This window comes from Eulemur rufifrons, chromosome 1 (assembly GCF_041146395.1).
Source record: "Eulemur rufifrons isolate Redbay chromosome 1, OSU_ERuf_1, whole genome shotgun sequence".
In the NCBI taxonomy this organism is placed as follows: domain Eukaryota; kingdom Metazoa; phylum Chordata; class Mammalia; order Primates; family Lemuridae; genus Eulemur; species Eulemur rufifrons.
The window spans coordinates 7,816,501-7,830,556 of NC_090983.1; the positions used below are offsets into that span (position 1 = coordinate 7,816,501).

The window sequence follows — 14,056 nt, forward strand, 5'->3', positions numbered from 1 at the left end:
GACTTGGTCAGGGCTAACATCAATTGTTCTTGAAAGAACACCAACATCAATATTGCCAGCAAGAGCAGCTGTCACTACTCAGCCATTTCTATCCATGACAACCTCAATGCCTCCACCCTACAGGTAATGGCCCGATGAAGCTTTCCCACGGATATGACCGTACCCACAACCAGGGCAAAGAGAAAGAGCCACGCTGGTGGCCATTTTGGTGAAGCGAAGATGTCACTGCTAAGTTACTCTCAACGCAATGCAGACTACCCTTTAGGAAGTCCGGGCTGCAGAACTTAAGATCATTTTTAACTCAACGGCATTTGGTTGAACTGGCAAAAATAGTTAGATCACCCAAGACCTCCACTGTGGCAGTAGAAATCTCTGGATAAATTATCGAGCTATTCACCTTTTATTGAAGGGATATTAATATTTATAGCTCTAATAAAAATGATGTAAAATAACTGCTGATCAAAGTTGGCAAAACCTCTGAAACTGGTCATATTCAAGAGACCCTCCCCAAGTCCCAAGTAACCTGGCCCTGGCTCTGTAGCCACCTGCTGCTCTGAACCTGGGCTGGGAAGCATTTGGATCCAATTGTGAGCAGATTATACGAGTTCTCAGATGTTTCTCATACTGGAATCTGATCCGCTCCTCTGTTGTTTTTCCTATTTGAATGGAAATTAGAGTCTTATCTGGCCTGCTCATAATCCTTTTAATTTCCTTTCAAAAATTAAAAAAAAATACTTAGTACATTTCTGATTCAAAGGATATATATTTTTTCTGGCATCTAAAAAACACTTTTATCTCCCATCAGTCTCTGGTTAACTGGACTGGATGTTTCAAAATGCATTTTGGGTCTGAGTTGTTTGTGCCCCTAGTTGCACAGTTCTGACTTGGTCCAGCCTTCTCTAATAACACACGGCTGAGCTCAGCCCCAGAATTTGGGGTATGAGAGCCTTGGTCATCGATCTACCTCATCCTGAGATTCCTTCTCCGAAGTTTCACATGAACCCAGCTGTCCCCAGTGACAGATCTCGCCCCAGCAGCTCCCAGATGTGGGCAGCAGGCAGCACTCTGAGCGGGGGCCGTGTAGGACAAGCCAGCGTCGGGCCTGGCGGTGGGCTCAGGGGTCTGTCAGCCTCTGTGACACAGGCTGTGGCTCAGACCAGAGGGCTTCCCCGGAGCCGGGACCTGTCTGCAACAAAGATTCTAGACATCGCCAGTCCCAGAAGCGCCCAGCTGGCGGCCAAGGTTCTTACATGAGGAGGAAGCGCAGGCCTCAGAAGCGCCGGGCTCGCCCTCCTCGTGGACGGCCCGCCGAGCGTGTGGGCAGCCGTTTCTGGCACGTCGGGCCGTCTGGGGAGAAATGAGATGGTCTTCCAACCTGGAGGAAAACATGAGAAACAGCAATAAATATAGATTGCCGGGAGGTATGTGACTGCTGGCTGTCATGAAGCATCACAAACACAGGAGGTAGCCGTGCCTGGAATTCTTTTGTTAAGCCGATTTTAGGAGATACTGCATTTTTTTAGGCTAGCCGTGGTGGCTCACGCCTGTAATCCTAGCACTTGGGGAGGCCAAGGTGGGAGGAGCCCATGAGTTCGAGAACAGCTTGGGCAACATAGCGAGACCTCATCTTTACGAAAAATAGAAAAATTCGCCAGGCGTGGTGGCGTGTGCCTATCATCTCAGCTACTTGGGAGGCTGAGGTGGGAGGATCGCTTGAGCCCAGGAGTTGGAAATTACAGTGAGCTATGATCACGCCACTGCCCTCCAGCCTGGGCGACCGAGTGAGACCCTGTCTCAAAAATAAATAAATTAATTAAATAAACCTTTTTAAGGGTATTGGTGGAAACTGAGAGGCTGACCCTGTGAAGTAGTAGCCTTACTTCACCTCTGTGAATTCACAGGGACACAGGCTTAGTGTGTTTCTAACAAACACTTATGTTATATGGCTTTGGGTGACATAGGACCATGACATTTCAACCAAACAACATAAGGCACACATCTGGTTTTCTCCAAGGATGAAGCAGATGAATGAAGGGATGAATCCAGTCAGAGAAGACAATGTACATATTAGCATGGCAAGAGCTGGGGAAGAACTACACCCGGGAAGAATTTATTTTCTTATAACACTACCTAAATGACGCATGCGGAACGAGGCCTCTGCATGGCTGAACGTGGCACCCGAGCTGGTGGAGACTTGTTCGTCCAGCAGACAAGCCCTGGGGCCAGGAGTGAGATACAGCGGCCTGGGCAACTCATGGCAGGGGGCAGGCAGGGATTTGGGCAGGCTCCTCAGGCAGCCTTGACGACAGTCCCCGAGGAAGGCTCTCCAGTTGTGCATGCGGCAACAGGGCACTTGGTCCTCTTTCAACAAGGAGCTATTGGCCACCTACTCCGGCAAGGGCTTGGTGGGGGACACATGATGACAAGCATGTGCCTGTCTAGGGTCAGACTCTGCAAAATGGCTGTTCTTGAATGTCAGTTTCATATGGTTCAACCCAATAGTAAAGACAAGGAGACACTTAAGCACCCTGAGGGGCAGGGAAGGCTTCCCCAGGTGGGCACTCAGCCCTGAACTCTGAGATGGAGTTTGCCAGGGGCCAGAGGAGGGAAAGTTTTCCAGCAGAGGTTTAACACCATGAGCAAGGCGAAGAGGATAAAAAGATATCTGTGTGTGAGTGTGTGTATACAGTGTGTATATTTATGCTGCATTGTTACAGAAAAATTTAAAGCACAAGACACAGATGACCTGCCTCCACCCCACCTAGAAGGCAGTGGTGTGGAGGTGGCAGGGTGTCCTGGGGAGCTCTGACCCCTGGGTGCGGGTCAACTGAGAAGGACCCTGTAGGCCAGGCCAGGGATTTAGACTTGATCCCCAAGGAAAATGGGGAGTCAAAGAAATGTCATTCCCTGCTAGAAAAATATTCTGTCCATAATCATGGAGGGTGGACAGGGCCAGGGAGAACCCTTAGGAGACGACCCCGACCGGGAGAGAAAGAGATGGCTCTGGCAGAGCCCGAGGGCCTGTCTGGGGGTATTTATGCCATGCCCTGAAGCAGGGGGGCTCAGAAGACAGCCGTGTTGATCTAGGAAACGCTGAACTGGGTGCTATGGGGACACATCTGGGGTAGATTTGGGTGACATCTGTGTGTAGAGGAAACCAGAGAACAGGCAGGATGGGATGAGGGCCTTGGATGGGGCCTCCAGAACACAGGATTTTGGGAGGAGAAGGGGGAAGGGGGGAGGGCCAGCGCACGGGGACTGGGGTGGGACAGCTGCCAGGAGGTCGGCAATGGCCACGGCAAGAGTGGGTACCATGGGCTTGAGTGTCCTCAGGTGTTGGAAACTAGAAGGTCACCTGTGACCTTGGTCGTGGTGCCCTCTGGAAGTCCCTGCCTGCCTGCGCAGGGCTGTGGACAGGGAGGAGGGAGCAGGGAAATAGGCAGAGGGGGCAGAAGGCGAGGGAAGCAGAGCCCGGGATGCTGAGAGACCTGAGGAAGGCAGGAGGGGAGGGTGAAGACAGAGCAAAGAGGTGTTCAGTGACGGGACAGAGATGGGGGCAGCAGGGACCTGGGACCCATGGAGGGTAGGTATGGGTGGGAAGAAAACACCAGGGAGGCGCAGCTGACACTGGGCTGAGGGAGGGCGGCAGGGCCCCCACCGCACAGGGAAATGTCTTGGTGTTTACCTGCAACCTTTCTTTTCTTGATTATAACACCAGTAAGTGTTTATCATGAAAAATTAGGTAATTATATAGAATATACAGAATGACCTGCCTTCCCAATACCCAAGCATGACCACCTAACATTTGATATCTTTTTTTTTTGAGACAGAGTCTCCCTCTGTTGCCCGGGCTAGAGTGCCATGGTGTCAGCCTAGCTCACAGCAACCTCAAACTCCTGGGCTCAAGCGATCCTCCTGCCTCAGCCTCCCAAGTAGCTGGGACTATAGGCATGCGCCACCATGCCTGGCTCATTTTTCTATGAATATTTTTTAGCTGTTCATATAATTTGTGTCTATTTTTAGTAGAGACGGGGTCTCGCTCTTGCTCAGGCTGGTCTCGAACTCCTGAGCTCAAACAATCCGCCCGCCTTGGCCTCCCAGAGTGCTGGGATTACAGGCATGAGCCACCGCGCCCGGCTGATATCTTTTAAATCTTTTTAAAAATACAAATATATACTTAAAAAATACTAACTTGGAATCACTAAAAATAGGCAGCATGGCTATATTCATACCATTTTACAATTTGCTTTTTCATTTAGTAATGTTTTGTGAGGCTCTTCCCATGTCATTAAATATTCCTCTAAAACATTTTCAATACTGTTTTGTGTGGATATATCATAATTTATGTAACCAGCCTCCTACTTTGGGCATGTAATTTCTGATTTTATAAATAATATTGCAATAAATACTCTTGTATATGTATCTGTGAACATCTGATTACTTCTCAGAATAAAATCCTAGCAGTGGAATTACTGACTCCAAAAGTACTACTATCTTGAATGTGTGCAATATATATTGTCCCCAAGAGCGATAAGATTCTAGATTTTGGCCGGGCGTGGTGGCTCATGCCTGTAATTCTAGCCCTCTGGGAGGCCGAGGTGGGTGGATCACTCGAGGTCAGGAGTTCGAGACCAGCCTGAGCAAGAGTGAGACCTCGTCTCTACTAAAAATAGAAAGAAATTATCTGGCCAACTAAAAATATATATAGAAAAAATTAGCTGGGCATGGTGGTGCATGCCTATAGTCCCAGCTACTCGGGAGGCTGAGGCAAAAGCATTGCTTAAGCCCAGGAGTTTGAGGTTGCTGTGAGCTAGGCTGATGCCATAGCACTCACTCTAGCCTGGGCAACAAAGTGAGACTCTGTCTCAAAAAAAAAAAAAGGATTCTAGATTTATCTACACTACTGGCATGTGGGTTACCTGAGGGTGTTGGTTGTAAATGGAGAGTCATACAAGCTTTTTTTGTTGTTGTTAGGAATATTTATGTAATTTATGTACTAAGTTGTTTATCAAGCAAGTAACTCCAAATTAGTATAAACAAACGTCAAAAATGGCAGAATGGCTAAATAAATTGTGGTATGTCAATATAATATAAATCATTAAATCATCTTTCAAAGGCTGTTTAATAATGCAACAGAAAACTGACTGAAATCAAATGGTAAATATATATATGCACACAAACACTAAAAGGTTTCTATTTTTCTAAAAATATTTGTAGAAAAAAACAAAAAACTAAAACTAATACACTAAAATGATCATTGTAATTCTCTCTGGCTATTAGAATAAATAATTTTTATTTTCTTTATGCTTATTTGATACATTAATTAGAATGTTTGGGACTACAAGTAAAAAAAAAAAAATTCAACTCAACTGGCTTAAACCATAAGGGAAATGTATCATCTAACGTAAAGAGGATCCCAGAGGTAGGGCACTGACAGGGTGGTGGATTCCCCCCTGAACGACTTCACTACTGATCCAGGCTCTCCCCACTGGGTGACTCCGTACTCCTCTGTGGTTTTGCTTTTGTTCTTAGGATTTTCCCTTGTGTACAGAGGATGACTGCAGCATCTCCACGCACTGTATCCCAAACAATATTCAGAGACCAAAAGGGGAAAAGAAAGGATATTCTTTTCTCAAGCCCTTCATAAAAATAAGGAAAAACCGCAGATTCCATGGCCAGAACGAACTGCACGTCCATTTCAAAAATCATCATTGACAAGAGGAATTACATTTAAAACATTGTCCTAAGTTAATCAAATCCAACCCGTAGGGTTGAGGTGTCCTGACCTTGCCTGAAGAACATGCCCACCCAATACCTCAAACCTCTCAGGTGTCTGTTAGCAAGGAATAGTATCCAACAAGACCTAAATAAATGGGGCATTATTCTGTACTTATGCTCAGGGTGACTGTACTAGTTTCTTATTGCTGACGTTAACAAAGCGCCACAATCTTAGAGACTTAAACCACCACAAACTTGTATCTTAGTGATGGAGGTCAGGTGCTTAAAATGGGTCCACAGGGTTGCATTCCCTCTGGAAGCTCTAGCAGAGACTTCCTTTTCTTGCCTTTTTCGGGTTCTTGAGGGGGTCTGCATTCCATGGCTCATGGCCCTGCGTCACTCTGCCTTCTGATGCGGCTGTCACATCTCTTGTTTCTGACACTCCTGCCTCCCTTTTATAAAGACCCCTAGAATTACTTTGGGCCCAACCGGATAATCCTGGATAATCTCCCCGTTTCTAGATCCTTAACTTCATCACATCAGCAAAGGCCCTTTTGCCATGTCAGGTAACTTAGTCACAGGCTGGTGGGGATTGGGATGTGGACATCCTTGAGGGACCATTATTCTGTCTTACACGGAATTTACACGACCTAATACTGCACTCTGACTTAACAATGCAAAGGTGTCAATTATCTCTAAAATGTTATGTAAATATACTGCAATACCAATCAAAACCCTAGAAGGATTTTTTTTTTTAGGAAGGCAACAGATTTATTTTTAAATGAATATGGAAAAATAAAGGTCCATACGTAGCTAAATCAACTCTGAAAAAGAAGGCCGAAGGAGTGGGGGATTATTCTATGCAATATTTAGATATGCTAAAAGCCTCTGCAATGAACACCGGTGTGGGAATAGGCAAGTACACAGTGTTTCAAAATAGAAAACTTGGAAAACTGGATGGGATATATAATTAGTGGCACCACAAATCGGTGGAGAGATCACAAACTGTTTATAGGTGGTACAGAGACCAGCTCTCTCCATGGAGCAAAGTAAGCCAGGAATCCTATCCTAGGTCACGTAGAGGCGACCCCCGTGACTCTTGGGGGGATACTGGCCAAGAATCCCAGCGTGCAGACTTTTTAGAGGTGAGTTCAAGATGTGGAGACAAAACTATAAATCCTGCACGTTAACGTTCCGTGCCCTGCAGAGAGCCCCTGCACTCCGTCCAGTACTTACCCTGTCACACCGACTAGCTCTTTCCCCACTACACAGCTTGCTCTGTGTGCTTCTCAGGGTGGGAATCACAGTTTTTTTTTTTTTTGCATTCCCAGCAATTAGCATAGAAGTGATAAAAATGTTTGTTGAAACCACCTGATGGAGGGAGGGGGTGTGGGGCAGCTGCATCATTACAGCGGGAAGGTCCGTAGTTTCAGGAAAATGAGGTGCCCTCATTACTTGGCAGGATTGCCACAGCCAGTAATCACGATGAGACCATCTCCCAAATCAGGGGAGAGCCAGACGTGCTCCCAGCCACGGAAAAATGTCAAATTTCTCTCTACGAAGTAGAACATTTGACCCAAGAATTAACTGTGCCCATCAGTTAGATCTTATATTTATTAGACTCCCTTTATCCTTATCTCTGATTAAAATGTCCTTGTGTCATTGTTGCTTCTCTGAGAAGCCAGGGTTTTAATTACCTTAAAAAATAATTTTAAACAATGACTCAGTGTCTTCTTTCCCATGTCAAGCAAGGTGAATTTTATTAGTTCCTGTCATGTCACTGCCTTCCATTCAAAAGATACTACATTTATCAGCTGGATTTACTAGTAGTTGACACCTGGCTATATTCTAAATCAAAACAAAACACCACCAAATCCCTCAGATATAAATAACATTTTGGGGACAATTAGGGAATATTGATATATACTATATAGTATTGTTAATGTTAACTTTCTTAGGTTTGATGTGCATATGTTCAAGAATATTTCTATTCTTAGGAGATGCACATTGAAAGTCTGCAACCTTCTTTTAGAAAGTGCAGCAAAAAAAATGTATATTCCTATAATTTATACATTATACACAAAGAAGAGCAAGAGAGTGCATAAATGTTAACAATCGGAAGCTCTTCATTATAATAGTTTTTCAACTTTTCTGTAAATTAAAAAATATTGGCAGCAGGTTTAAGAGAGAAAAGGGCATGATACTAGTTTGTATATCAGTAATCAAAAATAAAAACCTAGTGGCCAAGCACAGTGGTTCACACCTGTAATCCTAGCCCTCTGGGAGGCCGAGGTGGGAGGATCACTTTGAGCTCAGGAGCTGGAGACCAGCCTGAGCAAGAGCAAGATTCCATCTCTACTAAAAGTTGAAAAAATTGGCTGGGCGTGGTGGCTCGCACCTGTAGTCCCAGCTACTCGGGAGGCTGAGGCAGAAGGATTGCTTGAGTCCAGGAGTTTGAGGTTGCTGTGAGCTAGGCTGATGCCACGGCACTCTAGCCCAGGTGACAGAGGGAGACTGTCTCAAAAACAAGATAAAACTAAACCAAACCAAATCAAAGAAAAAAAACTCTAGAAACATAAGCCTATCACAACTAATTATGAAATCAAATCAAATAGATCTCAGAGCACTGATCCATGGCACAGGCCTTTAAATATTTACAGGTCAAATCCCAGGTGGGCAAGAGCTAGGTGCCGGGCACAATGGTGGGAGGGCCTCCACGGCACTGATCCATGGCACAGGCCTTTAAATATTTACAGGTCAAATCCCAGACGGGCAAGAGCTAGGTGCCGGGCACAATGGTGGGATGGCATCCATGGCCCGGGGCTCCCTGAGGGCAGGCATTGCTGAGTCCCCAGTGTCTGGTGGTTCCTTACAAAATTACAGTAGAGTAAAACTGGAAATAACCAGACTGCCCAGCTATAGGGAATAACTAAGTAAAAATTAGTATATCCACTTAAAATACTACATACCTACTATTTGTTGAATGAATAGATGTAGGCTGTTAGCCTGCTCTCTGTAACATTTCTCTGTAGAATTCTCTCTAGACAGGAAAGGAGAAGCACCCAGACTACAGAAGAGGCTCCTCTCCTGCCCACTGGACTACCCGGCCTGGGGCTTCCCGACAGCCCACGGGGGCCCAGGCGCCCAGGGAGACAGAGGCTCTGGGGAACCAGACTAAAGTTTTATTTATGTAAATGGGGCAGGAGCAAGGTTATGGAGAAAGAATAAGGCTTGGCAGCTAAAACTGCATACAGTTGCTATAAAGAGTCACCCAATATACATTGACTTGGAGTCTTAACTGTGACACTCCAGTCCCAACAAAGGGCCTGGTACCACGGCGAGAGGCTGCAGAATAGACATGACGAAGTCCTCTCTGGGCAGAGCCACCGTTCCTTTCCAGGCCTTTCCTTTGAAATTACACTGGCCAACACTTGTCTTCTAAAGTGGCCCTGGAGATGCTGTAATCCAACCACTTCTCTTTCTGCAACAAGAAATCTAGGAGGAAGGAAGGAGGGCTAAACACTCTCTCCCTCCAAAAATCCCAAAAAGATAAATAAAGAGAAAAATGCTTTTCAATATGAACACTTTATTTTGAACTTTTAAAATACATACATCTTATACTGCAGTTACTCAAAATGAAGCTTTAGAAAATAAATTCCCGCCTCCTTTAGCCCGGACTTACACTGGGTACCCGTTCCTGTGGCCACCAGGGGTGACGGGCCGGCGCAGGGGCTCGTCCACGCTCCACTGCACGCTGGCCAGCCCCTTCCGCCTCACCTTCCCCGTGTTGGTCATGATCTGGTGGAAGGAAGAGGAAATGGGCATCAAGAAATCATCGACCTGAGAGCTGACCTTGAAGTCCAATTTAATATTGATACATTGAATAAATTAATCCAGAGTGATAAGAAGCCTTGCAAATGAATGAGGAAGGATCATGTCACAGACATTCAGGCAAATGGAAATTTGAGGGGAAAATCCTTTTAGTTTGCATATTATACCATTTAGCAGCATAAGTTTTTAAAAAAATCAAACCATAGGGAAAGGAAGAAAGCAGCTGACTACAGTAACTTATGACATCTCTGGAAAGGACTGGACTTTTGAGAGTGAGGGAAAAAAGACAGAGATTTGATGTCATAAAAAACAAACATTTCCACATTTGTAGTATATTAAAAATAAGCCATAACAACAGACAAACAACAAACTGGGAAGAGATATTTGAAGCAAATTTAACAGATAAAACGTTAAAATTTTCATTAGATACGGAGCTCCTATAAATCAGGAAGTGAAACACTAAGTTGATAATTGGGCAAAGAATTCAAATGGCCATGTCACAAAATAGAAAGTATTACCAGAAATAGAAGGAAAAACGATCAACTTTACTAGTAGTAAGAAACTACAACTTTACAAAGAAAGGTATCGCTCTTCAACTATTATATGAATGATAATTAAGGGCAATTAAAGAAATGCTCCCAGCCGGGCGTGGTGGCTCACGCCTGTAATCCTAGCACTTTGGAAGGCCGAGGCAGGAGGATCGCTCGAGGTAGGAGTTCAAGACCAGCCTGAGCAAGAGTGAGACCCCTGTCTCTACTAAAAATAGAAGGAAATTATCTGGACAACTAAAAATATATATAGAAAAAATTAGCCAGACATGGTGGCACATGTCTGTAGTCCCTGCTACTCGGGAGGCTGAGGCAGGAGGATTGCTTGAGCCCAGGAGTTTGAGGTTGCTGTGAGCTAGGCTGACGCCACGGCACCCTAGCCTGGGTAACAGAGTGAGACTCTGTCTCAAAAAAAAAAAAAGAAATGTTCCCATTTATTGCTGGCAAGAATTTAAATGTTAGTGGCACTGAAATTTAAGAAAATTCTTTTGGAAAACAATTTGGCATTTTATATCAAGAGTATTAAAAATGTTCATATTCTTGGGTGTAAATACTAGTCAAAGAATCCAAAACATGGAAAATGTTTAATAAACTAGATTGTTCATTATAAAATCATTATACAGTAAAACTGGAACAATCTGTCTAGTATTAGGGGAATAATTAAGTAAAATATGGTATATTCATTTGACATAATATATGGCTAATTACATTGATAAAGAATGGATAGAACAGTATTTATTTGAAACATTAATTAAAAATCAGCTTATAATAATGTGCATAAACAATACTTTCAATTATGCCAAAAGTACACAGAAAGTCTGCAGGGAAATGAACCCTAAAATGATTATGGCTACATAATCATAATGATAGTGGCCATATAATATAGAACAGTAAAACTGAGAGTAATTTTCTTTTCTACTTTTCAAGTTTTCTGTGATACAGTAGAAATTATGTCAATAATTAAGAAAAAATTATTTAGAAATCACTGTAAAGCTGGTGAAATCTGAATACAGTCTGGATTGTACCAATATCGGCTTCCTGGTTTCGGCATTATGCTCCCCGTGGCGGAAGCTGTCACCACTGGGGAGACCGGGTGGAGGGTGCGTGGGAACTGTGGAAGTGTCTGCGCTACTTTCTTAAATCTGTTTGAGGAGACGTGAGAGCATCAAGTCTACTACTTTTGCAACTTCCTCTGAACCTATAATTACTTCAAAATAAAAAGTAAAAAAAAGTTTTTTGAAAATTGAAATTCTATTTTTGATTTCTTGATTTCTACTGTAAAATTCTTTGGGTTTATCTAGTATTTGAGGTAGGGAGAAGGGAAAAAAGGGCCATTGCCTGTGGGAACCGGTGGGCCTCACCTGAGCCCTGGGACATTCCCAGCAAGGGGAGTGGGCAGGTGAGGTCAAAACCTGCCTTGACTGGGGGTGGCGGATGGCAGGGAGGCCAGCGGGCAATGCAAGGGTTCTTTCCAGTCTGCAGCTGGCCCTCGCACCCCTCCTCATGCCTTCCTGGAGCAGAGAGAACACACCACTATTCTAGAGTGTTTCAGACCCTGTCAGCTATACCATCTCCTCAAAACTTCAGAGGCCTGGGAAGTAACTTAAGGTGGGTCTTCTTCCCGTGCAGTGCATGGAGAAACTGAGTCTGGTGCGTGGGCCGGCATTGTCTGGTCTGTTGTGAAAATGCCTGAGCAAGGCCCTTGGTGAAGCAGGTTCAGTGTGCAGGCCCAGCAGTGCAGCTTCTGGCCCGTTCTTGCTGGCCTCTGCCCACCAGCCCCTCTCTGGGCCCCTCAATTACAAAGGAGCCTTTTTGGGCTGGCAGGGTCTTAAAGGACACCGCGTCCAGCAAGCTGCTGAGGCAGAGCTGTTTATACTGACTGAGTTGTGCAGAAATGCTGCAGGGGTTTCAGGAGAGAGGGGAGAGAGGGCTCCTGGCATCCGACTCTACTCATCCGGAGGAACTCAGCTTCTATCTGTGTTACAGAAGGAGATTTTGCTTGAAAGAAGGTTCTGCTATTATAAAATGCAGCATATTAAACCACAATAAAAAATGCAGGCCGGGCGAGGTGACTCACACCTGTAATCCTAGCACTGTGGGAGGCTGAGGCGGGTGGATTGCTTGAGGTCAGAAGATCGAGATTAGCCTGAACAAGAGTGAGACCCCATCTCTATAAAAATAGAAAAAATTAGCTAGGCATGGTGGCACGTGCCTGTAGTCCCAGCTACTCGGGAGGCTGAGGCAGGATGATCGCTTGAGCCCAGGAGTTTGAGGTTGCAGTGAGCTGTGATGATGCCACTGCACTCTAGCCCGGGTGAGCGAGACTCTGTCTAAAAAAAAAAGCCTGGGGTCCAACCCCCTCCTCCTGGGATTTTCAGCTGGACTGATAAGGCAGAACTCTCTGCTATTTGCAGCTGAGCCCATCCTAACTGATAAAGGAAGGGTAACAGAGACAACAACAATTATCTCTGCCTGGGTAGAATTATGGTTGTTCTGTTATTTTTTACTTTTAAGTAATAAGCATACTTTTCTTTGTAATTAGAAAAAAGAATAAGAGAAACAAATGGAAAAAGAAAAGGATTCAGAGTATTTTGGGGTTTGGGATTTTTCTCTACTTGTTTAGTTGTGTTTTCATGCACAAGAATGTGGACATTGAGTTAGTTCCAACTAATCTCCACTATGTAGTGGGTACTGACTCTTCAACTATTACAGTCAGGCAGAGCAGGAATAATTGATTGAAACGTGATTAGGAAATGCCCTAAAGTAGAGGCAAATTTAAAAAAGAATTTAAAAGTAACAATTGGAAACCAAGGCCCTTCCTCCTCTGGTTTTGGTTTTTGCTGTGAACAGAGACAAGCGGGAGGCCTTAGGCCAGCCACAAGGTGCCTCATGCTTCTGCCCCTAGGCAGAGTGGACAGGGGACAGTAGGATCCCAGGGCCCACCGTGTCTCCAGGTGCATGCCTGGGCCTGCTCCCAGTATAGGAGGGCTTTGGCCCTGCCCCATGACATGACACAAAGCATAGGCTGGGTGAGTCTCCATTAGCACGTGAGTTCTGTCCAAGTGGGAAAGTTTCCATGGCCCAGACTCCTGCTTCAGAACCACTGAAGGGTAAAATAAAAATGCAGACTCCTGGAGCCACCGCCAGAGCCTCAGATTCTCTGGAGGTGGGGCCAGGAACCTGCACTTTACCAAGCCCTTTTGGTGAATCTTAGGAAAACTAAGTGAATGTGGGTGTCCTCACTTGACAGAAGGGGAAGAAGGTGTGGAAAGGAGCAACTGGCATTCATAACAGGCATTCTCTCAAAACAGAGTCTGTGTTTAACAAGTAGATCACATGGCTTGAGACCAGGAGTTCGAGATGAGCCTGGGCAACACAGCAAGACCCTGTCTCTACAAAACAAATAGAAAAATTAGCCAGGCATGGTGGCATACACCTGTAGTCCCAGCTACTTGGGAGGCTGAGGCAGGAGGATCACCTGAGCCCAGGAGTTCAAGGTTACAATGAGCTACGATCATGCCACTGCACTCCAGCCTGGGCGACAGAGTGAGACTCTGTCTCTAAAAAAAATAGATCATTTAGTAATTATGAACACTTTAGGAATTATGAACACAGTTGGAGCTCTCAACTTTCAAATGCAGAATCCACTTTCCCTGAAATCACCAGTGCTGCTGGAAGGCAGCCCGGCTTGGTGGGAAAGGGCAAGCGAGCCCCAGTAACACTTGGGAAAGCTACTCAACCTCTCCCAGCCTTGGCCCCCTCATCTACAAAATGCAGATACTAGCAGAATTTGCCCCCTAAGTTTGTTGGGAGGATTAAGTTAACTGGAATCAGACGTGTGAGCAGTCTGTACAGGGCCTAGCCCGTGGCCATGTGCCTGATTAATTTAAGACCTGCCTATTTCTGTTGTTAAAAGTCACTTTAAAATAAAAACAAAAAACTGGGATTCTATGATTTTA

At 45.0% G+C, this 14,056-nt stretch overlaps 1 protein-coding gene across 4 annotated transcripts in view; it reads right to left on the bottom strand.

Moving 5' to 3' along the window:
* Window positions 1–14,056, bottom strand: part of ARMC9 (armadillo repeat containing 9) — a 133,318-nt gene that overhangs the window by 11,433 nt on the left and 107,829 nt on the right. For 3 of the 4 annotated variants that reach the window (XM_069466248.1, XM_069466239.1, XM_069466258.1), the window contains one exon: window positions 9,285–9,516. In XM_069466248.1, coding sequence (XP_069322349.1) covers window positions 9,397–9,516 — 120 coding nt within the window. In that variant the 3' untranslated portion in view covers window positions 9,285–9,396. Of the gene's footprint in view, window positions 1–1,250; window positions 1,376–9,284; window positions 9,517–14,056 lie in introns of those variants that run through there. The other variant, XM_069466230.1, reaches the window with a different exon arrangement.